This window comes from Prionailurus viverrinus, chromosome A2, assembly GCF_022837055.1.
Source record: "Prionailurus viverrinus isolate Anna chromosome A2, UM_Priviv_1.0, whole genome shotgun sequence".
Lineage (NCBI taxonomy): Eukaryota > Metazoa > Chordata > Mammalia > Carnivora > Felidae > Prionailurus > Prionailurus viverrinus.
The window spans coordinates 52,249,845-52,275,196 of record NC_062562.1 but is presented as its reverse complement, the minus strand read 5'-3'; the positions used below and the strand labels follow the sequence as shown (position 1 = coordinate 52,275,196).

At 43.1% G+C, this 25,352-nt stretch overlaps 1 protein-coding gene and 1 pseudogene across 6 annotated transcripts in view; both read right to left on the bottom strand.

The window, feature by feature from the left end:
* LOC125161094 (pancreatic progenitor cell differentiation and proliferation factor-like) overlaps positions 1 to 14,009 on the bottom strand; it is a 29,690-nt pseudogene extending 15,681 nt beyond the window's left edge.
* Positions 1 to 25,352, bottom strand: part of ATG7 (autophagy related 7) — a 247,781-nt gene that overhangs the window by 70,231 nt on the left and 152,198 nt on the right. Inside the window, exon 19 of one of the 6 annotated variants that reach the window (XM_047835902.1) lies at positions 13,958 to 14,080. The exons of the other annotated variants lie outside the window; for them this stretch is intronic. Coding sequence (XP_047691858.1) covers positions 14,033 to 14,080 — 48 coding nt within the window. The 3' untranslated portion in view covers positions 13,958 to 14,032. Of the gene's footprint in view, positions 1 to 13,957; positions 14,081 to 25,352 lie in introns of those variants that run through there. 6 annotated transcript variants of the gene reach the window in all.

The window sequence follows — 25,352 nt, the reverse complement described above, 5'->3', positions numbered from 1 at the left end:
TTTAGTTGTATTATAGATGATCAGATTTTTTTGTGTGTGCTACTTCTACTTTTCTGATATGTACTGCGGTTTTCTCAGTGTCCTCCTATATGGCCAATTTCTGTGGCAACTGAAAGAAAAACGATTTATCAATGAATCTACCTTATTAATTAAGGAAACAGCGGCTTTATGTCTCTACCTCCATATCAAATTTAGCAAGTTAGAATTCAAATATTTTTATATTTTTTGCCTAGGGGTTTGAGATGTTTCATCCTTAAACTTAACACTCTTGTCATGCCGTTGTGCTTATGTCGATCCTCTATGACATATGGCTTCTACTGAATTAAAGAACCTTACCAGTGGAATGGAATTTAAAGGACACTTAAGCTAACCTCCATTTAGTATAGGAATTTCCTTTACACATTCCCCCAAAAGATACTGAAATGGACTTAACTTGAATTATTGCCATGCCAGAGAACTCAACGCACTGATTTTGTGATGCTTATGGCCTCTATCAGACGGTCAAGGATTAAAATCCTCAAAAAGTATTAATTGGCTACCACTATGAGGATTGCATTGCTCAGTGCACTTTGGGGGACACACAAGAGAAGGATGGGAGATATTACACCAGAGGTGTGGTTCCCAAAGCGTGTGCCTCAGTGCTTCGGGGCACTGCAGTGAATTTGTACCATGGGATGGGATATTTTAAAAATTTCAGGAAAACATGATACACAGTATCTGCCAGGCACTGCAGAAACTACCAAATCAAGGTAGTTTACAGCTTCAACACTTTAGTTTGTGCTATATTCTTTTTGATGATCTCATATCTTTGCAAAACTGGGTTTTGGGCAGTCGTATTATAAAAGTATTATGTGAAAACATAGAACATGAAAGGAATGTGTCAGTGTCCCATCTGATTCCAAGCTTTGGGAAGCTGTGCAGTACCCAACAGGAACCTATAACCTATTAGTAAATAATTGTGTTTATTTCAGAATAAAACAGTGATGTTTTCTTTCCATTTGTGTGCAGTATTTTTTCAAAGAGCTATTCAACTGTTAGGACAGGACTACTTATTGAGTCCTAAATGCTTCATAAATGAAACCTCCCTCTATTTCTTTTGGCCCAGTGGCTCTGTGAAATAATCTCTGAGACTCTGAGAGCACTGTGAACTGAGAAAGTCTGAGAACTTCTCTGGGAGCTCATAGCTGAGTTTCAGAGACCAGAGCTCAGGACAGTGATGCAATCAGGATGTCACCAGCTGCAGTTGTACACTCTCATAGAATCAGCACACATTTCAGGAGATCAGCCTGAGGGATGTACAGCCAGGCTGCAGCACAGCCTAGGACAGAGTCAAACAAGTGGGACTGGCCGGGCTCCTGCAGGGTGGGCATGCCTGAACCAAAGACAGGAAGAGAGCTTTTACAAGAGCAAAGAAGATTGGGAATCAATATGGCCTGTTCTGGAGACGGTGAGGACAGTGGTCTGGCGGGGGGCAGGAGGGGGCTGGAGAAGAAGCTGAAGAGTTTGGAGCTTTGATCAGAGGAAGGTGTTTGGTCACAGCAGTGATCAGTAACAACCAGTGTTTGAGGAAGATTAATCCAAGCAGGGTAGTAGATGGAGGGTGAGAAGGTAGGAAATGATACCACCTGAAATAGCAAAGCACCTATGTAGGACAAGCCTGATAGAATACACAGTAGGTGTAAGGCCCCTCCCTCAGCAGCCACAGTGCACAGGAGTCTACACTGCAAAGTTCCCAAAGCTATAATCCTGAGAACAGGAATCATAGCTCTTGATTGCATGCTTGGAAAATTGCTGTTTTAGGATTCTTTTAACTGGGGCATGCTGGAATTGAGTTTACAGAAATTCCACTTGGAGATCATAGCCTTGCTTCTAGGAAAGTATACAAAAAGAGGGGTTAAACATAGGAGAGAAAAATACTGGATTGAGAGCCAGGATACTTGGAACTCAATGTCATCTTGACCAAAAACTCACCAAAGAGTAGTCCTAGATCCTCCACTTCTTCGCTCTTAGAATGAGGGCACTGCGATGTGAGACATGAAGAAATCCTAAATTGCCAACAAGGGCTCATTTCTATCTGAGGAATCAGGTCCAATCTTTTTGTATACTGATAAGTAGAGCCAAAATTGCGGTTTTAATATTTCATTCCAATTTGCATGAAGCACTTATACCAACAAAGGGCTCTATATTATTAAAATATCATAATCTGGGCTTCTGTAAACTATTATTACGATAATAGCAGTGAATGTATACAACAGGCCAGAATATTGGCAGAGACTTCCAGGGAACAAAGATCAGCTTCATATACCAAAGTTGCCCCATGATGACGACTCACAGACAACATTGAAAATATAAATTAAGCAAATGATCTGCTTTGTGTCTTGAGGGAACAAACAAGCTCTGTACAACCTGAAGACAGAGTAGGAGCATCTGAGTATGACAAGGAGAAGACGATGGAAAATCAAGGGAAATCATGGAGCAGAATGACGGACTTAGAACTTGACACAATTACAAACACAAGAAACACCCAGTAAAGGCCACATCAGAAAGGACATTAGGAAAGTCCTATGGGTTTGTGTTTATTTTGTTTTAATTCAAGCAATAACAGCTTTATTTTTCCTAACTTCAGAAGGAATGATAATGCATCCTATGCAATCAGCCTGTAAAGCCCTCCTGATTCTTTATTCAAACTGGGTAGAAGATCAAATGAGACAGTATTTGGGACCCCCTAGGGTGATGGGATTATTGAATATCAGGACTTGGTGATGAGTCACAGAACATGTCTCTGGCTTTTTAAATGGCCCCCGGATATTGGAGTCTCTTTGATAGCCCTGAAATGTCTTTTTAGAGGCACTGGACTAGTGGGGGGCACAAAACCTCAGTAGCCTCCAAAGAAGACCAAGATAAACACGGCCACAGCAGGCCTCTGAACGTAGCTCTGGGTTACAGTTTTTGCTCGGGGAAGGGAGGCTGAGGTTGTTTTACAGTGGAACAGGAGGGGGAGTGGCAACAGAGGGAGAAGAAAAAAACATTCCCTCATCCTTGGGAAACTTGCAGAATGACTTCCTTCGATGGGTTTGTGCAAGTGAAATCTCCACCTCCCATCCTTGCTTACAGGTCAGCGAACCCATTCACAGATTAGGAAGTGACCTGCAAGCACCCGAGTGAGGACAGGGGCGTGGTGGTGGAAACACTGGGAGAGAATGCTGTATCCTGTTTAACTTGGCCTTGCCAATGCCAAACCCTTTCTCTGTAATGTTTCTTTAGTTAAAGAGCAAAAATGTCCCACCTCCAATGGCCTTTCCATTCGTAAAATGGGCTGTTCTCCACATTAACTAAACTACTCTCCCCACCTCAGTTCACCTCTCCTGCATTAATATCATCATCTGCAAGATGGGGAATGAGCCCTAACTTACTCACGTCGTAGGGCCATTGTGCAGAAAATGCCTGGAAATACAACTGTGATGTGTTTGCAAAAGGTAACACGATGCAGTGCAAGTCCTTACAGTGCAAATGAACTGAGTCAATGTCCCCGGAATACGCTCTGCATCTTGCTGTTAGCTGTTCAGTTAAGAGAAAATAAAGGGTGAATGTTGGAAATAAAACTAGATAAAGTGTTTTACCTACAGAAGGGCTCTCTCAAGCCTCATTTATGAACAAAGGCAAAACAGAAACTTGTTTAGAATGATGGCCTCTGGGAATGACAACCTGAAGCTTTGGAAAGTTTAGAAACATAGCATTGGTACAAATGCAAAACCTCCACTGAGGCTGCAGGTGCATAAGCCTTGCTGATCATGTCCTGACAAGGTGCCTTTCCCCCATGGCCTTTAGGAAACTGGCTGTGGGGGTGCCTGGGTGGCTCATTTGGTTAAGCAACTGACTCTTGATTTCAGCTCAGGTCATGATCTCATGGTTTGTGGGTTTAAGCCCTGCATCAGGCTCTGTGTGCTGGGATTTTGTCTTTCCTCCTCTGTCTCTGCCCCTTCCCCACTTGTGAGCATGTGTTCTCTCAAAATAAATGAATAAACATGAAAAGAGAGAGAGAGAAAAAAAAAAGAGGAAACTGACTGTGACCCTTCTGTACTAGAAATAAGTTTTGAGTGGTTTGGTCTGGATACCCCCACTGCCTATCAACCAACAAAACAGGGAACTGCTAATATCACCAAGGTTGTGGGGTTGGGGTCTGTGTCACCCTGTGTCCTTGTAGGAGACCACGTGAGAACAAGGGTGCCCAAATCTCCATCCTCTAAGGTTTCTCACTCTATTGTTCCACCCTATCAACCCAAACTTCTCTTGCATTGTCTCCCAACACACCCCTCACACCCCATGCCTGTCTACCTTCGCCTTGTACTCCTCAATTCTGTCACACTTCAAGATGCATGTCAGCCTCTGCCTCCTTCCCCAGATGTTCTAGCCCATGGCCATCTTACTGGAGGTCACCCGACCCTGCACTGTGCGCTGAGGTCACACGTGCACACAAACAACCATAGGGAATCAGGGTTGGATGAGGCCTGTTCCAAACCTACAGGGCACACGGATCTCTTCCACAATCCCTCTGACAAGTGGCCACAGGGGCCCTTCGACTGGTATGAAGTCCATCCCCCATAAATGTGAGTCCTCCACACCCACACACAGTCATGAGGTTGCCTATTCCTTCTGTTCAGCAGCTTCGAGTGTGTGTAATGGAATTTTGAGAAGCGTGAGTTCACAGTGCAGAAGCTACTGTTACGCCTCTTCATACTACTGCTTCACCCACGCTGTGCCTGCAAGCGTCCACAACCTCTTCTCCCAAGTGCTGATGTTTTTGTATCTCCCCCACTCAATACTCAGGGAAGCTTTGTAAAAAATGATCTAAGGACTTACACTTGTGCCTGCTGTATTTCAACTTTCTAGGTTCAGCCCCCCGTCTGTCATGATCTCTTTAGGGCTTGATTTTCAGTCTCTTCCAGGTTTAGCATCACCCATGAATCAGCTACATGTGCCAATTTTGTCCTAATCTAAATCATGGATAAAAATGTTAAAAAAGACAGTTTTGGGGTGCCTGGGTGGCTCCGTTGGTTAAACATCTGACTTTGGCTCAGGTCTCTGATCTCTGGTTCATGAGTTCGAGCCCCGTGTCGGGCTCTGTGCTGCCAGCTCAGAGTCTGCAGCCTGCTTCAGATTCTGTCTCCTTCTCTCTGTGCCCCTCCCCTCATCATGCTCTATCTCTCTCTCAAAAATAAATAAACATTAAAAAAATTTTAAAAAGACAGTTTTGAGGACTTACTCCTTTTGACATATTACCTTCCCTTTGGGCTGCAAACTGCTTTAGGCAATTCTGTGCATAGAATAAGTGCTTACATACATTGTTGAATTACACCAAAATCTACCCCATATTAAAGAATGTTATAATTATATTTTCATGCTAATGATGGAATCAATCTCAATTCTTTCTTGCTGTTCATCTCTCTCTAAGCCTCCTTCTCACTTTCGCCCTCAGAACTCTGGGAACACAATGTAGTCTGCAAAGCCCAAGAAATACACATTATGTCAATAACATGTTCCTTAAATCCTTTTGTGGAGTCTATCCTGATTGGCTACAAAGGCAGCGTGTAGAAAACCCACTGCATTAAAGCAGATAACATCTGTGAATCCTGTGATTTCCTGTTTGGCTCCAATGTCAATATAATAATAGCTTCTTGTATGTATTTTTACTGTAGGATAAACAGACTAAGCTCCATTTTTAAATATAAGGATTTGAGTATGGCAGTACATGCCAAAATGGGGGCTTCTGTGTACCTTCTATAAAATCATCTTCTCATAATACTCCCCAGTACAAACAGTTCAAGATGGTCAACATTAACATGCTGAAAGGGGAGTGCGATGGTGATATTCCTCATCAAACGCATTCCTCATTCCTGAGGAAACTGAAAACATAATCAGGGGAAAGATAAACCTACTTTGACAGAAAAAGGAAAACAGGAATCTGAGTATGTTGGAAGCTCAATGGGTATCTGATGATTCTAAGAACCACACTCTTGTTCAGCTTAGAAAGTACTATACTTTGAGGTTTGGGCACCAGGAAAACAGGACTAAGGTCCCAGAGCTTCTGTTTCTATTCCTTTTCAGACTCTGGGACAGAGCATAACTGACCAGAAAGGGTGGGGATCTCACCTCCCTGACCATGACCTGGTTGATGGGGCTGGTGGGGGCAGAGGGCACATTAGAATGTTTGTAGGTGGGGAGGGCAGAAGAAGCATTTCTAAAATGACCACTACTTTGTTTCTTTTTGGTCACAACAGGCAATAACCAATTTCTAATTCTTAAATGATATTAAATAGAAAATTGGGATTTAAGGGTGGGAGTAGGTGCAGAGAAGACGAGAACCCAATCCAATCTAAAATGATAGAGATTGGAGCAGTAGTTGCCTTTGTGGGGGTACTGACAGGAAGGGGTTCCAAGGCTCTGGAGTACAGGGAATGTTCTGAATCTCAGTCTGGGTAGTATTGATACAGATGCGCAGATCATAAAAATTCATTGAGATGTATACTGAAGATCTGTACACAATTAAGATTTAATTGTATATAAATTATACAATTTTGAATTAAAAAGTTAAAAACAATAATAAAAGGGTTGAAACCACAAACTTGGTAGCCTGGCACTAGCTTGCAGTGCTGGTATGGAAGCGGTGCCCAGCTTTTTATCACCCAGATGTTTATCAGTCAGATGTCGTGAATCTGGGGAAGCTGATAATTTATGCCACCCATCAAAGTACTTTAATCTTCAACAAACTGAATTCTAGGTCTTGGTGAGGTCTGATACAAGGCCGGGCTGTCCTCTGGAGCCAGAGGAACAGCGTGGATCCACAAGGAAGGAAGGGTAACAGCTCCCAGGTACAGCTTTGCAGACCTGCACGAAGAGGGAGTGCTGGGGCCAAGCTACCAGACTAAAAGACACAGGTCTGGGGTAACAGGTACCTTCCTTTGCTCCTAGCTCCCAACTGAGGGACAAGAGGTCACAGGAAACCAAGGGGAAGACATTTGAACCCTAGGGAAGGGTACTGGGTCTGAGAAGCGAGACAGTGAGGCCTTGGGCTCATGAAAGAGCAGGAGACCCAACACCAAAAGACACGGAGCACTGCTGTGCTTCCACAGCTGCTGGTGGCGTGGGGCCAGGGGCGGGCCATTTCCCCTCTGACACAACATCAATATATTGGCATCATGACCTTCCCAGTTCAAAGGCAGGCAGAGCAGGAGAGCAGAGTTTAGAGAATGACTGGAGAGGAGACCTGGGTATCAGCAGAGGGAGAAAAGATTTTCAGGAGGAGGCTCACGTACTCCCACACATGTGGGATGAAGGGCGCTCTGGAGGCTGTCTCAGACACCCACTGCATTAGGATCCTTTGTCACAAAAGCCTCAGGGGCAAGGGAGATGGCACTGACTTACCACCTGTTATGCCCCCAGCCCAGCACTAAGTGTTTTCACAAGTGTCTGCATGTTTACTCCCAACAGCCTGCATGGAGGGCATCTTCACTCCCATTTTACAGATTAGGACACAGCAGCCCATGAAGATAAGATGGCCTGCCCACACTTGTAGCACTGGCCAAAGGCAGAGGCAGGAACCAGAGCCTGAAGGCCAGGGATTTCTCCACTTTAGCAGGCCCCAAGACAGGATCTGATTCTCTGTTCCCCAAGCTCAACAAAGCTCTGGCCATTTTGGGGCCCTGTGGTATGGACATTAAGTAGAAGGCCTGACTCAGTGGTTCGTTTTACAATGCAATTGCTGAGACTCTTCACTTCGATCGCAGAGGATAATCATTTGTTAACTTAAATATGACCTTATATAGTATTCTGACAATAGGAGAAATCAGTGAAATAATGACCTCAGTACTTGCTATGTGAAATACAAGAAATGTAGAATTCTAGATTTTTGTGGTTAGTCCCACACACTTTTATTTTGCTGGATATAGGATAGGATATATGTGGAACTGACATCTTACAACAAATAATTAATCTTTACTGAAAAAAAAAGTTTAAGACCTCTAATTTATTCTGTGCTAAAAATATTTAAGAAAATCTACCATTTCAGCCATTTTAAAATGTACAGTTCAATGGCATTAAGTACATTCACACTGTTGTACAACCATCACCACCATCTATCACCAGAACTGTTTCATCTTTCTGGACTGAAACTCTGTCCCCACTAAACACGAACTCCCTTATCTGTTCTCAAGAGTAGCAGCTTGCACAGTACTTTGCCCAGAGCACATGCTTAGGAAATGCTTGTTAAAGAAAAGTGAGATTTATAGTCATATGAGAAGACCAACTATTATATTATATAAATAAAAGAGATTAAAGTGAGTATATTTTTCCATCACTAAAGACTAACAGCATCCATAGCCAAGAAGAATTAAGAGTAATTTATGACTTGTTTACACTTCTGGCATCAACTCTAATCATCTGTTGTGACCAAGACCTCTTGCTCCTTTTAGATGCATTAGCAGGTGGTAGTGAAGTCTAATGAAGGGGGTGGGAAAGACGAGAGGGCTGGCCAGCAAGCACTCGAGGATGGTTGTTGAGCCAACACTCTGTGGACAGGGACTCGGTGCTCTCCTAGACAAGCCTTCTTTGACAGATTTATGTGACTTGGCAGAGACCCTCTGATGGAAATTCACTGAAGAACATGGATCTCAAGTCCTGGTCAGCAAGGCTTTCAGAGGGCTTCTGCGTATAGAAGCAGCATAGGCAGAAGGCAAGTCTCCCCCAGCACCCTTTGGGTAAAATTGGGGAAGCAGAGAAGCACGGATCACAAGGCTTTTTACTGATTCCAAGGTACCACCGAAGCATGCAAAGCCTGAACAAGCAGCCCCTTTGCTTCAGAATGATCCAATCTGGTAAAGGCATACTGCTCTAAGTGGAGAGGGTTGGAAGTAGGCATTTTGCTGGGAACAAGTTAGCTGGATTTTCAAAAACTGACTAAGGGACCAGATATGCATACAGCCACAGCCCCTGGGCCATTGGTTGGCCTCCCTTGTCTTTCTTTGGTTAAAAAAAAAAAAGAAAGAAAGAAATTTTGCTAGAGAAAAAAAAATGCTCACTTGGACAGTGCTAATGTCTGTGGTTTTTGATTCATCTGACAGTTGTTGTTCAGTAACTTTTCCTTTCCTTCCCGGCGAACGTGCCTTCCCCATAGCTTCATACTCAAAACCCTGGGCTAGGAAGGTGATTCTGAGCTGGCAGATTTGGTCTAGCTGAGAGATGCTCTGTTCCAAGAGAGGGGACGGATAATTATCAGGGCTTTGGAAGTAACTTTATGATGTTTGGATTTTGTGCTGGCACCAGCCTCTGGGTTTTTAAGAACTCTGCTGTCATATGGCACGCAGCCTTTCCAAGAAAAACTCTATAAAATGAAAATACTTTATTGCCGCGGCCTTTGACTTTTTGAAAGTCACACAAATACTGTAATCTCTTGCAACATTTAATTTAATTTAAACTCAGTTCACCTAGAGAAAAAATTAGTTCTGAATCTGCCCATTTCACTTCTTAAAAAGCACTAGTCTTCTCTATGGTGTCACTGTTTTGTTTGCTATGTGCCAAACTGTTATTTCACATATGTGAAAAGAAAATTGGCATGAGGTCCCTATGAACTCAACTACTGGCAGAGGCAATGCTGGAGCTTGCCATTGAGAAGATTAGATTCCCAAGAAACTCCTCTAGCACTGTCCAATATCCACAAACTAAAAAAGTGTGTGTGTGTAAATACACATGCACTTACTTGATTTGAAGAAGTGGATTCCTTGCCCCCCGCTCCAGAGTTCAGGTAGGGTAGTATTTCATTACTGGTTTAAGTTGCGCTAAACTTAAATATCTCAGTTGTACAAATAAGTACATAACAAAAATAAATGTGCATTGGTTAATAAGATAAATAGGAAATTGAGAATTTATTTTTATTCAAGTTTGAGCTTGGACAATTTGATTATCTTCCTTATATGCTTAATAAATAGCATGATTCATACTTCCCTTATTGATTAGATCATGTTCAGTTGGTGAAGGGGAGGGGTAGGAAAAGCACTTTTAAATTTTCATCGAAGGTTTTCTTTCACTTTAAAGGTCTTTTGCTGGGCACCACTGTCAGATGAGCAGTTGCTCTCAGTTAAGCATCTGACTTTGGCTCAGGTCATGATCTCATGGCTTGTGGGTTCGAGCCCTGCATTGGGCTCTCTGCTGTCAGCTCAGAGCCCCGTTTCAGATCCTCTGTCTCCCTCTCTCTCTGCCCTTCCCCCTTTCAGACATGTATTCTCTCTTTCAAAATAAACATTAAAAAAATAATAAAAATAAAGGCCTTTTGCTCTTTAAGTCTGCCATTTTGCAGACTGTTTAGCCTTCACCCTCACAGGTTCAAATATGGAACTAAACCAAGAGAAAAATGGAGATTTTTATTATCCAGAACTGTGGTTAAGTGGTTTGATACTCTGAGGCAGTAGTTGAAAACTGTGTTCCCTGGAACTCCGGACCCTTAGTCCCTTGTAATAGCGCAGCTACGGTGGCCATGCCATCTTTGTTTCTGCCTGTTCCATCTCGTCAGGACCCTGTCCTTGGATCACACTATTCAGGGCTCAAGAATGACTGCAGAGGAGTGCCTGGGTGGCTCAGTCGGTTAAGTGGCCGACTTCAGCTCAGGTCATGATCTCGTGGTCTGTGGGTTTGAGCCCCAAGTCAGGCTCTGTGCTGGCAGCTCAGAGCCTGGAGCCTGCTTCTGATTCTGTGTCTCCCTCTCTCTCTGCCCCTCCCCTGCTTGCTCCCTCTCTCTCTAATAATAAACATTAAAAAAATTTTTTTTAAAAAAAGGATGACTGCAGATAAAGTTAGGCAATCATTTGAAACTTAGATGGACACTTTTATAACTCAGTCTTACAAAGGTGGAATATTTCTAAAAGAAAGAAGGAGATCCATTTTGGGAAAACACGTAGAGTACATTTTTAGGTTTGAATAATTCAGATTTTCACATTCATTCTCTAAAATAATCATTGTGTTTTTCTTAGTCATTGGTGAACCACCTATGGGGACACATCAAGGTCTCTGATAGGACGGTCAATCACAGACTCCATCTTCCTTACCCTACTCCCAGGGATGACATGTGGTCCAGGCTTGGCCAATTGTTTTTTTTTTAAGTTTATTTATTTTGAAAGAGAGAGACAGAGAGCGAGCTAGTGGGGGAGGGGCAGAGAGAGGGAGAGACAGAATCCCAAGCAGGCCCTGTGCTGTCAGTGCAGAGCCCAACGTGGGGCACATACTCACAAACCTTGAGATCATGACCTGAGCCAGATCAAGAGTGAGATGCTGAACTGACTAAGCCATGAAGGTACCCCTAGGCTTGGCCAATCATATGTGTCATTTCCTTGGCTTGGTAACAATAATTAGTTCACTGGGTGGTGTATGACCCAGGTACGGCCAATCAGAAGTACTGTGATTCCTTGAGACAGGTTTATGAGAGACGGAAGATACATGTTGCCACTGGAGTTGCTCAGCAAGGAAGATCAGAATCTAGGGCTACTAATGGCCATGTTCCCTGCCATAGGGAAAGGCCTAGAAGCCCATCCTCAGAACAAGGCCAAACACAGATAGGCTCAGCTGAGAGGTGAACAGAAAGTGAGTCTTGAGAGGGACTGGGTCCCAGTTCCTAACCCTGAGCCCTGGTTCATGCAGCTCTTCCTTTAGTCCTAATAGCGGTTCCAATAACATTCCAGCTACATAAGCCAAGAAATGTCTTCTTTGCTAAGGTTGGTTAGGATTAGATGTTTGTCACGCTCAAAGAATTCTGAATCATGCAGTGGACCATCTTAACTTGGGAATCACGTTGTTACTAACTTCTTTAGTGATTAATGACTTTCCAGGTGTGGTGTGAATGCCACTCATCTTTTATGCCAACTTTTTGCTAGTGGCATCCCATAGCCATTTATAGGTCATGAAAGAAATGCTGAAATGCCTAGATCAGAGTGGGAAAAAATGTTTGTGTTTAAAAAGGCAGACTTATATAAATATACTTCTATGCATTCATCATTTCTCAGCACATGGAGCAAATTTATATTTGTTACTGAATGTATTGATTGATTCAGGAGTTTGTAGCACAAAAATTCTTACCTGCATCATATTTGATCACTATTGTTCACCCACCTTATGGAAGAAAGAGGCCAAGAACCAGACTGGGGAAGAATAAAAGAAAAGCTTCCATTCATAGAAGTGCTTGATTCTTCCTGTTCATATGTTTAGATTCTGCTTCTTTCCCTAATCCAGAGCTGAAGATCTCAAAGATGCTGGCAGGTACCAACATGCTCCCTTTTAATTACACCACCAAATTGCTGCAGTAACTGATTGCCAGTTAAATAATTATAATCAAGTGCCCATTGTGCATAACAATCATTTAATGACTGCCATCCAAAAACACTATAATAAAGAGAGCTTTAATGAAGAAAACTGGAAAAGAGCCAAGGTTTTATGGCGGTTTGCTTAAAGGGAAAGAGAGTCATAATCTGTATTTAAGATTAAAAGAAGCCTTTAATCCAGATGCTCAACATTAAACAAGAGAGTGGAGTCATGTTCTGATCAAAAGTTACTGCATGCATAAAAGAAAGTAATGTAAATGTTCTTTAAAAAAAAAAAAAAGCTCCAGTAAATTATATTAAGTAAGTGTTTGTAACCATTTGCTTTGGAAAAAAAAATGAAAAAGAAGAAAAACATCTGATTTTCATTTTGGACAATAATACTTAACTAAAATAAAACAAAAGGGAATAGGATTTTATTTGATTTGTGTAATATCATTGAAAAGTAAGTGAGTTGCCATTCAACCTACCTGGTATCAGTAATCATTCCCCTTCTACCGACGTTATTTACTTTTTGTCCTCACTTTCCTAGGCCAGACCTGTATCTTTGGGAGCTATAATTATATTCTCACACAAAGACCTAAATTGAAATGGTTTTGATGATCTCAGTGCTAGCAAACAGTAGTTCTCATCTGAGGGGGGAAAACAAAAAACAAAAAAAAATCTCATCACATAAAACTCAGATCAACTGACAGCTACTACCCCTGCTGATGCATGGAGTATTTGGCTAACAAGTTAAGTTCAGTTCCTAGAACTGCTTTTCTACCAACTGATACGGAGCCTGGCCAATGATAAACACGTTTTGCTAAAATGAATGCTGGGAGCAAATTAAGAGCAACACAGGAAGAAGAAAGGAATGCAAAAATAAAACCAAAAATGGTTCCTAAACGTAAGAGCAGATTGGACTCCAACAGCTTTCCTGGTACCTCAAGGTACAAAGGGGCAGGACCCAACCCTTATTAGGTGCCTACATAAGCACCTAGTCCTCAGGAGGTCATGATGATGTCTTGGGGCTGCGAAAAGGTCCTGAGCACTTGAGGGAAACATATCACCAACCGGGGGATCATTTGTGTCCCAAGGTGAACACACAGGACAGAATAAGCTACCCTGGAACTCCTGAGATGCCCCAGAAAGCCCAGTTCCTGGCATGCGTATGTGTGCGTGTGACGGCGGGGGGCAGGGGGCGGGCGGGGACAGAGAGAGAGAAAGAGACAAAGGACCAAGATGAACTGGGGGTAGACGACACAGACAGGTCAGGACAGATTTTCCAAGACCATGCTAGCTTAAAACTGACCTTGGAGAAGGTGCAGGAATTCAGTGAAGACACCAGGACTTTTTCTGACATTTTAAGTTAAGTATATCAACAAATTCTCCTTCCAGAAGTTGGACCTACTTTCTAGTTTGCACTAGAGGCGCCTCTAATTACCTGAACTGTTAAGTGCCAGCATCAGCATCCATTTCATCTAAGACTCTCCCACAGCACTGGCCACAGTGGTTGACACAGTGAAGGCTGCCCTTGGATGTGTGCTCCTAACACAGGTTCTTCACCATCACCAGGACTGACTCTTCTCTGCACCTCAAAGTCACCGCCAAACTCCAGTGTACTTACTGACAGTCTCCCAGCCCCCTTCCAGGAGTTCGGTGCCTGGCCATCATGCCATTCCTGCTCCCTCTCCTCACTGAAGAGTGGTCAGTATCCAGGGTCTCCCCATTTCAGTTGCTTCCTTTATAAAAAGTGACATCGATAATAAACTCAGTTTATAAGGTTCTTCGTGTGTGTGAGGACTTGATGAGAAATGCACGGTAAACCATGTGACTGGCACTGATAAATGTTCAATAAGTAGGAGCTATTATTGACACACATCATTGCCTCTAGGAGAAAACCCCAATTCAAATTTCTCCACCAGGTATAGGACAACATCAATAATTATAAGAACATAACTCATCTTGTTCAGCCGCTCACACCAAACATTCTTGTTCCTACCTTTTCACACCCTGATCCATTCCCCACATAGCAGTCAAGGCTTTAAAAAATATGCAAATCACTCCCTGTCACTCTCATGCTTAAAACACAACACTAGCTCCTTCTCATGGCCTATGAGAGCCCCTGTTGCTTGCTCCCTGCCTGTGTCTCCAACCTCACTTCCTACCACTCCCCTCCCACTCCCTGTGTTTTCATCATGCTGGCTACATTTCCTTCGTTTCTTAGGTTGAACAACCTTGTTCCTAGCCTACGTCTTTGTACAGGATGCTTCCCTGCCCACAGGCTCTTCCCCCAGACCCTCACAGGTCTGGCTCCCTTCTCTACTCAGATGCTGCCTTCTCAGAAGAGCCTGTACTCACCTGCTAGAATAAACTGTCCAACTCCTGACCTCTATTTTCTCTTCCTCCATTCCCAAACCAATTCAATTGATCCCAACACTCTGTTTTGTTTTCATCTTTGTGCTCAACATGAGCAGAAAGCACCTTCTGTTTGCTTGTTTACGAAGCTCCATGAAAATAGAGACCTTGCTCTGTGTGTCACAACCACCAGTGCTTCCAAGGGGCCTGACAACAGACACTGAATGAACAAGCTGTACTCCTACACAGGGCCCTGCACACCAGCTGCCACTGACTAGGCACTCAGTAGGCCTCTGCTGAACTGAGCTGCACTGAGTTCAACCAAGTTGCAGACATCCAGGGCAGAGATAAAAACCTCCTGTTGGCTACACTCTTGCCAAATCAGGTGTGCAAAGGAGAGCTCCTGTGACCTGTGCTTATCAAAGAGCTCATGAAACTTGAAAGGCAATGGACACAAGGGTGAACATGTGTAAAGACACTTAGGGCTCACAAATGTTTCTGGGTTTGACAGAAGGGTGAGGAGACATAGCATCTCAATTTACGGTCCATCGTAAACAAAGTGGTGAATGAGTATACTGTGCAACAAGGGCTGGGGTAACATTTAAAATAAACTCTTGATTAAATATTTATAAATATGCCCAGTCAGGTTCAGATAGCAGTAGAGTGGGATTGGGAGGCAGAATTCACCATTTCTTGAACAGTCAACTCTACCATATCACATGGCACTTAGAAGCGACCCTACCTTAAATTCAGTCTTGTTTCAAATGTGTCAGTCTTATCCCTCTGACTTCAGGTCAGAAGTTGGACCTTATACTATTCCAGTATCTTAGAGTTCCTAGCCTAATTCTTGGAGAAAGGGCTTTGAGGTTTACCAGACTCGGAACTGAATCCCACATCTTCCACCAGTTGTAGGACGTTGGGCAAATTATTTATCCTCACTTAGCCTCTTTTAAGTGGTGATGATGATACACATCCCATAAAGCATTGCTAAGAGAAAGCAATGGCATGATTTTCATAAAAGGCCTACTGATATCATTAACAGAATCAGGTACTCCGTAATTTACAATTTCTGTCCTGGTAGGTGGTAGGAGTTAAAAAAAAAAAAAATTGCTAGGTAGCAGCCAAATTGGGATGGAAAGCATGCTAGGAAACAAGTATAGGAAGTGTAATGGGAAAAAAAAAAGAAACTATCAGTTGGAAGAAATAAAACAAGGGCCAAAGTGCTGTAAAGTTTTATTATTACTCCCCATTTAAGAAGGATCCACTGGGGCACCCAAGTGGCTCAGTCGGTTAAGCGTCCAACTTCAGCTCAGGTCATGATTTCATGGTTCGTGGGTTCGAGCCCCACATCCGGCTCTGTGCTGACAGCTCAGAGCGCAGAGCCTGCTTCAGATTCCATCTCTCCCTCTTTCTGTGCCCCTACCCTGCTCACACTCTCTCTCCCTCTCTCAAAAAATGAATATACATTAAAAAAATAAAAAAGGATCTACCAATATTGGTATTTTGTGGCTTGGTCATGGTGACAAGTGGCAGTCAGAAGCACTGAAGATCAAAAATCACTAGTAAACTACAGAAAGAAAGTAGAGGGAGAGCACGTTCCTGAGAACAGTATTTGCTTTAAATCTATATGGTAGCAGAGAACTTATGGCAGGATTCCAATTAAAAAACCCCTGGGAATTTAACTGTGCCTTGATCTTATCAAGAAACACAAGTCCTCAGGAAAAACTGTGGTATTCAAATCCGTCCATTTGTTATTCCGTGGCTCTCGCACAATGGAGCTGTTGGACCAATCACAAAGGCTAGGATAAGAAGTCAGAGAAAGCAGTCAGCTGACTGTTTTTAACAAACCTGGGGGCAGGGGGTCAGTTGTTTACAGAAAAAGGACAAGACAAGCCACCTGCTTGGGGTCTATCACACCATTTAGCTCTAGGAAATAAGAGAACTATTAGCAACAGAAAAGAAAGGTAACCTCGAAGGATGTCTGCCACTCAGTTTGCTCAGCCTGCTGCATCATTATCTCTAGGATAACCACACCAGTTTCCTAATTTTTCACAACTTCTCAGTGACTCTCAGGTCATGTGATTTTGGTGGGCTGTCTACCCCATCACCACCAGAGATGGGAACATATCCCAGCTCCGACAAGTGGGAGTTACCTGCCTGCCCCCATCATGGTAACTGGGTCACTAGCAACCGGTGGAACAGGACCTCAGCGCCGATAGGGACAAGACTCTCTTTCCACGGTTGTTGCTAAGCCTGGGGACGTAAGCCTGAAGCCACCAGTGCCATCTTGGTCTCACGAGGCGAGAGCCTGCCCAAGAATGAATAAGTGCAGAGAAAAGCCAGGCAAGAGAAGGAGATAGGAAGGTCACCATGGACATTTTTTGAACACCTGGATCTAGCAGTTCCTAAAGCTAGAACTACCCATGAATTTTTCAGTTACCTGGACATATGAAACCTCACATTTGCTCAAATTTCTTTGAGTTAGTGTCTAACTTCCAAACCAAAGAGTCGGACTGATACAGAGTTTAACCCTAAAAGAGTTATCTTAAAAAGCAGTCCATAAAGCACTTTTCTGAGTTCTCCTAAAAGAGAGAGGGGGGGGGGGGGAGAGAGAGAGAGGGAGGGAGAGAAAGAGAATACATGAAATGCTGGGAAAGCATCTATATTTCTCATACCAGCAATTCCATCAGACCCAATGCATATATGTATGAGATACAAATATACATATACATGAGACAACAGCACTGTGAGATTACTGTAGACAGAAGGAGACCTTCTCTTTATTATGTCCCTGATCTCTCACCTTCACCTCCCCATTAGAGTCAAACAGTCATTCATTCTTTCAAAATTGTTCTTAGTAAGTGGTGTGCATATGTCAGGTATATGTTAGGTAATGAAAATATAAAGGTAATTAAGACACTGTTCTTATTCTCAAGAAACTAACAATGATGATCCAGTATGACAAAGGTGAGAAGAGACCCAGCAGAGCCTTCTGAAATGATGAAAGGTTGAAGGATGAGCACGCAGTTGCCAGGTAGAGAGAGTAAGTGCCAGGGGACAGGGAGAAGTCCAGGGTGGCAGGGACTGACAAGTCTGAGAGCTGGTCTGAAGTCTGCTGTGCGCGGGAGCTGGCTGTGACTGCCACACCAAGGGGCCAATCTTCTCCCAAGGCAAAGTTTAGCCTCCTAGTCCCTGAGGAACACGCTCAGATCCATGTGACAGAAAGGAAGCCTGGTGGCCACTGGAAGGTGGACTGGAGGGGACAGGGACTGAAGGCAGGACTCACCGGGGGCCTGTGCTTGTCAATGGGAAGTGGCTGTGAGACTTTGATGGAGGGAAGCCAGACCAGACTAACAGGCAAGTGTCTATAGTTCTAATTCAGAAAACAACGAATACTAATCCCATACAGATGACGAGAATTCTGGTCAAGGTGATTATCTGCATCTTAAATGACAAAGACCAAACAAGAGTAATGTAGGGAGATGGTAATAAGTGTCTGTGCTTTCCTCAGACTCCGGGTCTCAGCTCTTTTTCCAAACTAAATTTCATCTACCCTGTGACTCAGCTTCAGGATAGGGCCTCTGCTTCATATCTGCTGGTGGCCCTTGGGTCCTCCTATGCTATGGCACCCCTACACTTTTTGTATACCTGATCACCGACTATACCTCTCTGAACCTCAACTTGCTCATCTGTAAAATGAGAATACTGACATTTGCCTCAGGATAAGGACTGAATGAGACAAATGTCATAGAGTACTGCACAGAGCCTGGCATGTGATAAACACTCAATACATAGAAGCTGCCATACTCCTGCTGAAGATGAAGTATTCAAGTAACAAAGACACAGGGGTGCCTGGGTGGCTCAGTTTGGTTAAGCGTCCCAGGCTCAGGACATGATCTCGCGGTTCTTGAGTTTGAGCCCTGCGTCAGGTTCTCTGCTGTCGTCACGGAGCCTGCTTTGGATCCTCTCTCTCCCTCTCTCTGTGCACCCCCACCCCTCCGCCCCAAACATGCATGCACACATATGCTCTCTCTCTCTCTCAAAAATAAATAAACATTAAAAAAAAAAAAAAGGAACACTCACACCTAGCAGCAGCTTTTCACTTCCAGACCTTACAGTTAATAGACTTTTGTGGTAAGAGCAAGGCAGAAGCACTTGGCTGGGTAGTTAAAACAAGGACTAAGTCTGAAGGCCTGTAAGAAATCTAGTCAGGCCGCAGTGGAGGGTGCTGGGCAGAAGGGGAATGAGTGTTCGTTCTTCTGGATGCAGAAACGCAGGGCTCATCCTGCGCTTCGTCAGTGAAAAGCTTGTTCTACTGTCGCCCCTCCGCTAAGAGTATGAGAACGGTGGGGAATGTTTTGTGACTAAAGAAACTGAGGGGACTAATACGTTTCCTGATGACATGGCTTTATCTTATTCCTCACGCCAAATTTACAGAGACATCTTGGGACAGATGTTATAGAATTTCCTACTATCCTCTTCAACCAAACCCTGTGTGGACAAGTCGGGACTTGGCTGCCAATGGGCCTGGCTTAATTGTTCGTGCAAATGAGCAAAGTCAGGAAGAGATGAGATAGCCATAATGCAAAACCCCAACAAGATTGGGCAGCTGTACATCTTCGACCCACCCACACAGAGCTTTGGGTGCCAGAGAGCAAAGCTGCAGAATTCGCAAACACTAAAAAAAAAAAAATATATATATATATATAATATATATATATATTATATATATATAATATATATATATTATATATATATAAAATATATAAAAATATAAAAAATATATAAAATATTAGGTCCCCTTAGGCTAGGGGTTCCAAACCTACTTTAGACCAAAGATACCTCTGGAGAATTAAAAGACATTGAGCCTCCACCCATATAGCACACATACATGCAACCTTTTGTGTACAACCCCTGGGTGTTCGGGAACCATCCTTGCCTTGTCTGCAGGCCCGGGATGGTCCCACAAGAATTAGAGGAACCAGTTCACAGGGCTTGGAAGAATGAGGTAGGAGAGTCAAGAGCTCCTCTTCTCAGGACTCAGTTTTCACTGGGAGACAAGGCAGTATCAAATTTGGCAGTGTAGACATAAAGGAGTGACTGTTGTGCATACAGTTCACTGCCATGAATGCCACCTCTTCCCAGGGAGAGGGCTAATGAGTGAGGTTGAAACTCAAGCCAAACATATTCTGTCTGCAGTGTGCCTAACTCTTAGTGGTTGTGGAGCACCTTGGAGTCTTAGTGGTGTCCAATGTGCTAGGTCTATTCAAGTCAAAGAAGATGCTCTGGGGATGTAAGGTGGGGAGGGAGCCAGGCCCTGGGTTCCCCTGGGAAGCAGCAGGGAAGGCTGTTCTCTCCCCCTCAGCTACACCTAGTCCTTCCGTTCTCATTCTTCACTTACGCACAGACAGCAGATTCCTCTGGTGAGCTGTACCAAATCCAAATGGTTAAAAATAATTTGCTAAATACCTTCCTAGATGCACTGAAATCCAAGACCTTTTTGAGCCCTGTCCAGCCATCCCTCAAAGGGTGAGCGGGACTGAAAGTCATGCTCTTTCCTAGCTCAGTCCCTGAGTCAGACTTCTGTCTGTCAATCCTCTGATGTCACAAGTCAAACTGTGCCATTGAAGGCTGAGTAAGCATCTTCAGGAAATAGAAATTCAACTGTAAGAACACAGGTATTTCCAAATACAAAACACCTCTGCCTGGTTTCTAACTCAGCTACTGTATATAAATTTAGTCATGATACTGGGAGGGGAATTTTTTAAAAAACAGAAGTCAAAGGTGAAAAGAATGACAATAATGTACCAGTCACTATCTTAGGCAAGACATGTAAAGTGGTAAACAACACACATAAAGTCTTTGCCCTTATGGGGATCTGAGTGGGGGATGGAGTAGAAGGCAGGAAATCAACACAAATAATTTCAGATAGCGGTAAGTGCCATACAGAGAATAAAATAGGACAACGGGATAAACAATGGTTGAGGTACTATCTTTTTTTAAAGGTTTAAGTTTATTTATTTAGAGACAGACAGAGACATCGTGAGCAGGGGAGGGGCAGAGAGGGAGGGAGAAGAGAGAATCCCAAGTAGGCTCTGTACCATCAGCACAGAGCCCGAATTGGGGCTCGAATCCATGAAACTGTGAGATCTTGACCTGAGCCAAAACTGAGAGTCGGATGCTCAACTCACTGAGCCACCTAGGCAGCCCAGTTGAGGTACTATTTTATATCCATTTTACAGATGGGGAAACTAAGGTAACAGACGTCAAGTGAATTGTTCAATGCTTCACGGCTAACAAGTAGTGAATTTAAACTTAGGTCTGTCTGATTCCAAACCTGTTCCTAACCACTATCCCATGCTATCTCTTCAGCTTCCAGAGAAACCAAAGAATCTGGAGAATAGATAAGATGACAGATAATCCTTATTTTTTAACTTCCTCCCTTTAGGATATCAGCAAAATTCTGAGATCTATGAACTCACATGTGTGTACTACAGGCTGACATTTTGATGCTAATGAAACTAACGTTTGAGATTTCCTACATGATACTTAACATACTTTAATCCTCAACGCCACCCTCTGAGATGGGAATTACTATCCCCGTATTTGACAAAAGGACACTAAGGCTCAGAGAGTTTAAGTAACCTGTTGAAAAATCACAGCACTTAGGAGTGCAGAAGCTGCAATCCAGGCCTAGTGCCTCTGAGTGCATTGCTTTTTCCATTACACCATGCTGCCTTACAGAAGACTCCCCAAGGAGCTACATTTTTCTCCCAGTGGGAGACAGGGCAGTAACTAACTTGGCAGTGCAGACAGAAAGGAGTGACTGTTTTGCATCTCTGCCAAGCAAGCATTCATGCCCTTTGCAATATGACTTGGACATGATACCCAACCAATCTTTAGCAGCTAAGCATTCTAGAATTTGCTGAAGAATTTTCTCACCTTCTCCATATGGGGTCCAGAATTAAGGGGGGAAAACATATTTATGTCTCATTCAGAATTCAAAAACCAATAAATCCTTCAAGGCTCTGGCAAGTTTCTCTAATCCGCTGTAATCATGTTTCCTTGTATAACAAGTCTTGTGATGTCTGTAGCACTGTCTCGCTATAGTAACAGCAGCCTGAATGTTGGAGTTCTTCTTCTTGTGCCTGGGGGATTATTCCATTTTCCACATTAGGAATAAGCCGCAGACTTTAGGTTCTAAAACAGAGCCAGAAATGCTGACTAGAATCCAGATGCCTGAAATATACTTAGAACTAAATTTTGCTGCCCTCTGTGAAAAACACAAATGAAAAGAAAGTACCAACTTCTAGAATACTGGTCCAGAAAGCAGAGTTATGAATAGAACCAACATGGCTTCTGCTGCAACAAAGATGCTCCTTAAAGCTACATGAAGACTTTCTAATTATCTCCCCTGCTTTCAGATTTTTTCCCCTGGCTTAACCATTTAAAAAAAAAATTTTTTTTAATAAAAACCAAACATACTTGGGAAGGAGGATGGACTTGCTACAGACTCATCCTAATAAGTCAGGTTTTCATGTATCTCTAGAACTTTTTGGAGGTTTCCTTTTATATTAAAAAAACTAATGGTTAATTAATTTTAATTAATTTGCTCTATGTTTAGCAATCACCTCTGATTGTTATTTAAAGAAATGTTTATTAAATTCTTTAATAGAAATAAAATCTTCTCATTACACCATTTAACAAAGACTAGGTGTGAAACAGTGTCAATATATGTGTCTCCCTTTAAGTAGTGGCTGTTAATAATAATTATAATAAAGATGATGACGATGATACAAGATCTCTCATTTGTCGCGTGCTTCCTATGTGCCAAAAAATGTGTTCAGTGCTTTAAATACATCATCTTGCTTAATCCTAACAGTTCCCCCAAAGAAGTTGTTACTGTTTCCATTTTACAATAAAGGACTAAGTCTCAAGATGCTGCTGCTACTGCCCAAGGTAACACAGCTATAATTTCAATACAGGGGATGAGACTCCAGAACCTCTTCTGAACAAAAGGTAAAACCCTCTCCCCCACTGCAGAAGAGCCATTGTTTTTAGCTGCTGGCTGTCCTCAAATCTTTCTGCATCAAACTTGATTTTCTTAACTTCCTTTTTGCATTGTTTTTTCATTAGGAGGATACTTCATTAAACAGTGTAATTACAAGTCCATCTGGCGTTCCCAGGTTTTGGAAGGCATACCCCTCAACTGGTAGGAGCAGAAATGTGCAGGTGTTCTAGAAACCAGACTAGTATTTGGAAGCATCCAGCCTCTGCTGGTACCAGATAATGCTTTAACAAGAGAGTGCACAGTTAATTAATCAGCAGAGTCAATTAAGGGAAAATTGGTTAGGAAAGCTTTATTGAATATATAGTATTTTTTAAAAAGCATATTATGCCTCTTGTTTTCCAACCTGCTCTGAGTCATTCCTCTTGTGAGGGACTCTCAGGTTTGTATCAGACACCTTTAGTTTTGAAAGCCCAGCTCCCTTGGGGTTTCTGGTAACAGCAAACACCTTCTGATGGGGACTGCCTCTCTCCCCCATGCTAACCACGCTCCAGACCCTGCCTCTCTGGCCCAACTTGACTAGCCCCCCAAAAAGCAAGAGACCCAAGCTGGGATCTCGGTTCTGAATCTGGGACATGAGAGGCAAATCCATGTGGGGTGACTGTAGCTATGAATTAGGAGGCCCTTGAGCTGCCAGCAGCCATGTTTCCTGTCTCACGGAAGAAGCCTGTCTGCAGGGAGAACCCCAGTTCCTGTTACTCCTGAAGTGCGGCTTTTCCCAAAGTGTGCCTGATTAACCTTTCTTTCAGTTGTGTGCAATGCTCCAGTATTTCTGTTTGTCTCTGGTAATTCAAGTTGGGTCTATTTCACTTGAAACCAACAGGGTCATGAATAATTCAGAAACGGTACCAGGAATGGGGAGCTGGAAGTGAGCAAGTCTAAATGCAGAAAAGCAAGAGATGAGGTGGGAGGTGAGGCCATAAGAAACCCCCCATCTCGGGCAGAAAAATTCCCAATTGCTGCTACAGGCGGTAAAATAATCGGTTTAGTGAGGCCAAAGGTTTAGGGGACTTAGGGAAGCATCAGATTATTGGAGGCACTGTCTACTTCTTACGACCTTTCATAAGGGGCAGGAAAGAGATACTTGAGTGCAAGGTGAAGCAGACGGAAGCAGATAAGGGTGTAGAACTAGTACATAACACCTTAAAGGGAGACCTTATGCTTTCAGTCAGCAATCTGAGTCTTTTTGAACTGCAAAAGCTGATTTTTTGTTGCTGCAAGCTGAAGTTAGCAGTTGTAACAGAAATGGTGGGACTCTGATAAATGGACAGAAATCTATGGGTGGGGTCAGGGCTCTTAACAACTGTGACGGGAAGGCCCTGAACCCAGATGCAAACTGAGGGCAGGGACCCAGCAGAAGTCCTTAAATTGAGTCCCAGAAGGAGAAGCAGAGGCTCATAAACAGCTCTTGAAGGCAGTGGCTTCCAGTCAGAAACAGAAACCATGAGGACTGAGTAGGTTTTAATGGCTGGACCCTTCAAGTTCCTGGGAGATGTCCCCTGGATTCAGATTCCACATCTTGGAACAAGAGCATTGGATAAGATTATCTCTAAAGTGTCTTCTTGGTTTTAATCTTTTGCTTTTTGATGATTAAATACAATATAAAGCTTTATTATTTTCTTAAAACCACCATTCTAAGCATTAAATTTAAAGGCAAATGTGGGGGTAAGAGAGAAGAAGCGCTCGCTTGTGAGTCTTTGCTCAATCACTGTGTAATCTCACACCACAAATTCAACTTCCTCACCTGCAAGTGGGGATTTTATGTGCCTGTCTTCACAAGGCACTGAAAAGGGAAACGTGAAAGCCTCGTGACTTCTCTTAAGGGAACAGGCTACAGAAATCCTAAACAGGATTAGGGCAAAGCTCTTTCTAAATACAAAGATTAGCTCCAAAATGACTTTGGGGCTTTTCAGTCCCAGTGATGCCATTTCTGACCCCAACCACTGTTCCCCGTAGTTTCCATATGTCTGCAGAGAACGGATTTCCCAATGGACACAGAACTGGCCTGGGAGAAAATGCCAATGCTGGCTCATCCCTGGCATTCCTGATTTTTCCTTTTAGTGTCCTATTTCACCTGTTCAGTACTGACTCCCTATTTCCCTAGCTTCATGTTACCCAAAGGTCATACTCAGAGCTATACTTGTAAAATACTGACCCAACCTGATGGATTAGTTTTTAAAAAAAAATTTTTTATTAATGTTTATTCATTTTTGATAGCACAGAGAGACAGAGCTTGAGAGAGAGAGGGAGACACAGAGTCCGAAGCAGGCTCCAGCCTCTGTGCAATTAGCACAGAGCCCGATGTGGGGCTCAAACCCACGAACTGCGAGATCATGACCTGAGCTGAAGTCGGACGCTCAACCAACTGAGCCACCCAGGCGCTCCCTTGATGAATTAGTTTCATCCTCTCTTCCTGGGTGTTCCACTGCATTGCGACTCAAAAGAAATGCCTTACTAATGGGGGTGGTGTATGTATTCTGAATATGATAGTAACAAAAACAATGGGGGACATTGGTGATGCCAGGTGGCTCTCAAAACACACTCCCTTCCAGGCTCATACATGGGGACTGAATTAGGATTTAGATTAA